The sequence below is a fragment of the Penaeus monodon genome, chromosome 23 (genome assembly GCF_015228065.2).
Source record: "Penaeus monodon isolate SGIC_2016 chromosome 23, NSTDA_Pmon_1, whole genome shotgun sequence".
NCBI lineage: Eukaryota > Metazoa > Arthropoda > Malacostraca > Decapoda > Penaeidae > Penaeus > Penaeus monodon.
Genome location: NC_051408.1, coordinates 35,054,585 through 35,055,210, shown reverse-complemented (window position 1 = coordinate 35,055,210; position 626 = coordinate 35,054,585). Strand labels below are relative to the sequence as shown.

Sequence of the window (626 nt, the reverse complement as noted above, 5' to 3'; positions counted from 1 at the left end):
CATCTGAATTATAAAAAATATGATTGTTTATAGAATATGAATGCTTCCTAACCGAACAAGAGAGAAGAACTGTAGGACTGTAGTTCTTCAGACTAATAACTTGTTTAAATAAAAAGTTTTTTTTATTTAAAGGAAAGAAAAATAACCATGGGAAAAAGTGGAGTAATGAACTTTTCCATATCTTCATACTCTCACTAAAAAGGAAAAAAAAATTCTTGGCAAAATCCAGCCTTTTTTTATTAACAGTTCTATGAATCCTTAAACTAAAAGTAACACAAATCACCACATCTTACCTTTATCTTCTGGTAATATTTGTAAGGAATATATCCAGTCAATGATGTGCTTTCTCTCTGCATCATCTATCTCATCCAGTGCGTTCAACAGATCAAGACCGGACAGCGTGAAGAACAACACAGTCATACTGAAAAAAACATTATCATAGGTAGAATCAAAAATAGTAGGGATGGCCTGGCTAGTTATTGAAGATACTGTTTCATCCTGAGCCTAATAACCTATGCATAATAGAGCACAACCAGAACAACCTAACTCTAACCCAAACTTTTGGAAACTGATCAGGATTTGAGACATATATGAATCAAATTTCAATTTTTAATCAAATATCACTT

The 626-nt window shown here is 31.9% G+C and overlaps 1 protein-coding gene across 1 annotated transcript in view; it reads right to left on the bottom strand.

The window, feature by feature from the left end:
- The window catches only part of LOC119588395 (geranylgeranyl transferase type-1 subunit beta-like), a gene marked incomplete in the record, with an annotated part of 12,052 nt that overhangs the window by 9,489 nt on the left and 1,937 nt on the right, over positions 1 to 626 (bottom strand). The window contains 1 exon segment of the mRNA XM_037937074.1: positions 294 to 421. Within this exon segment, the coding sequence (XP_037793002.1) occupies positions 294 to 421 (128 nt within the window).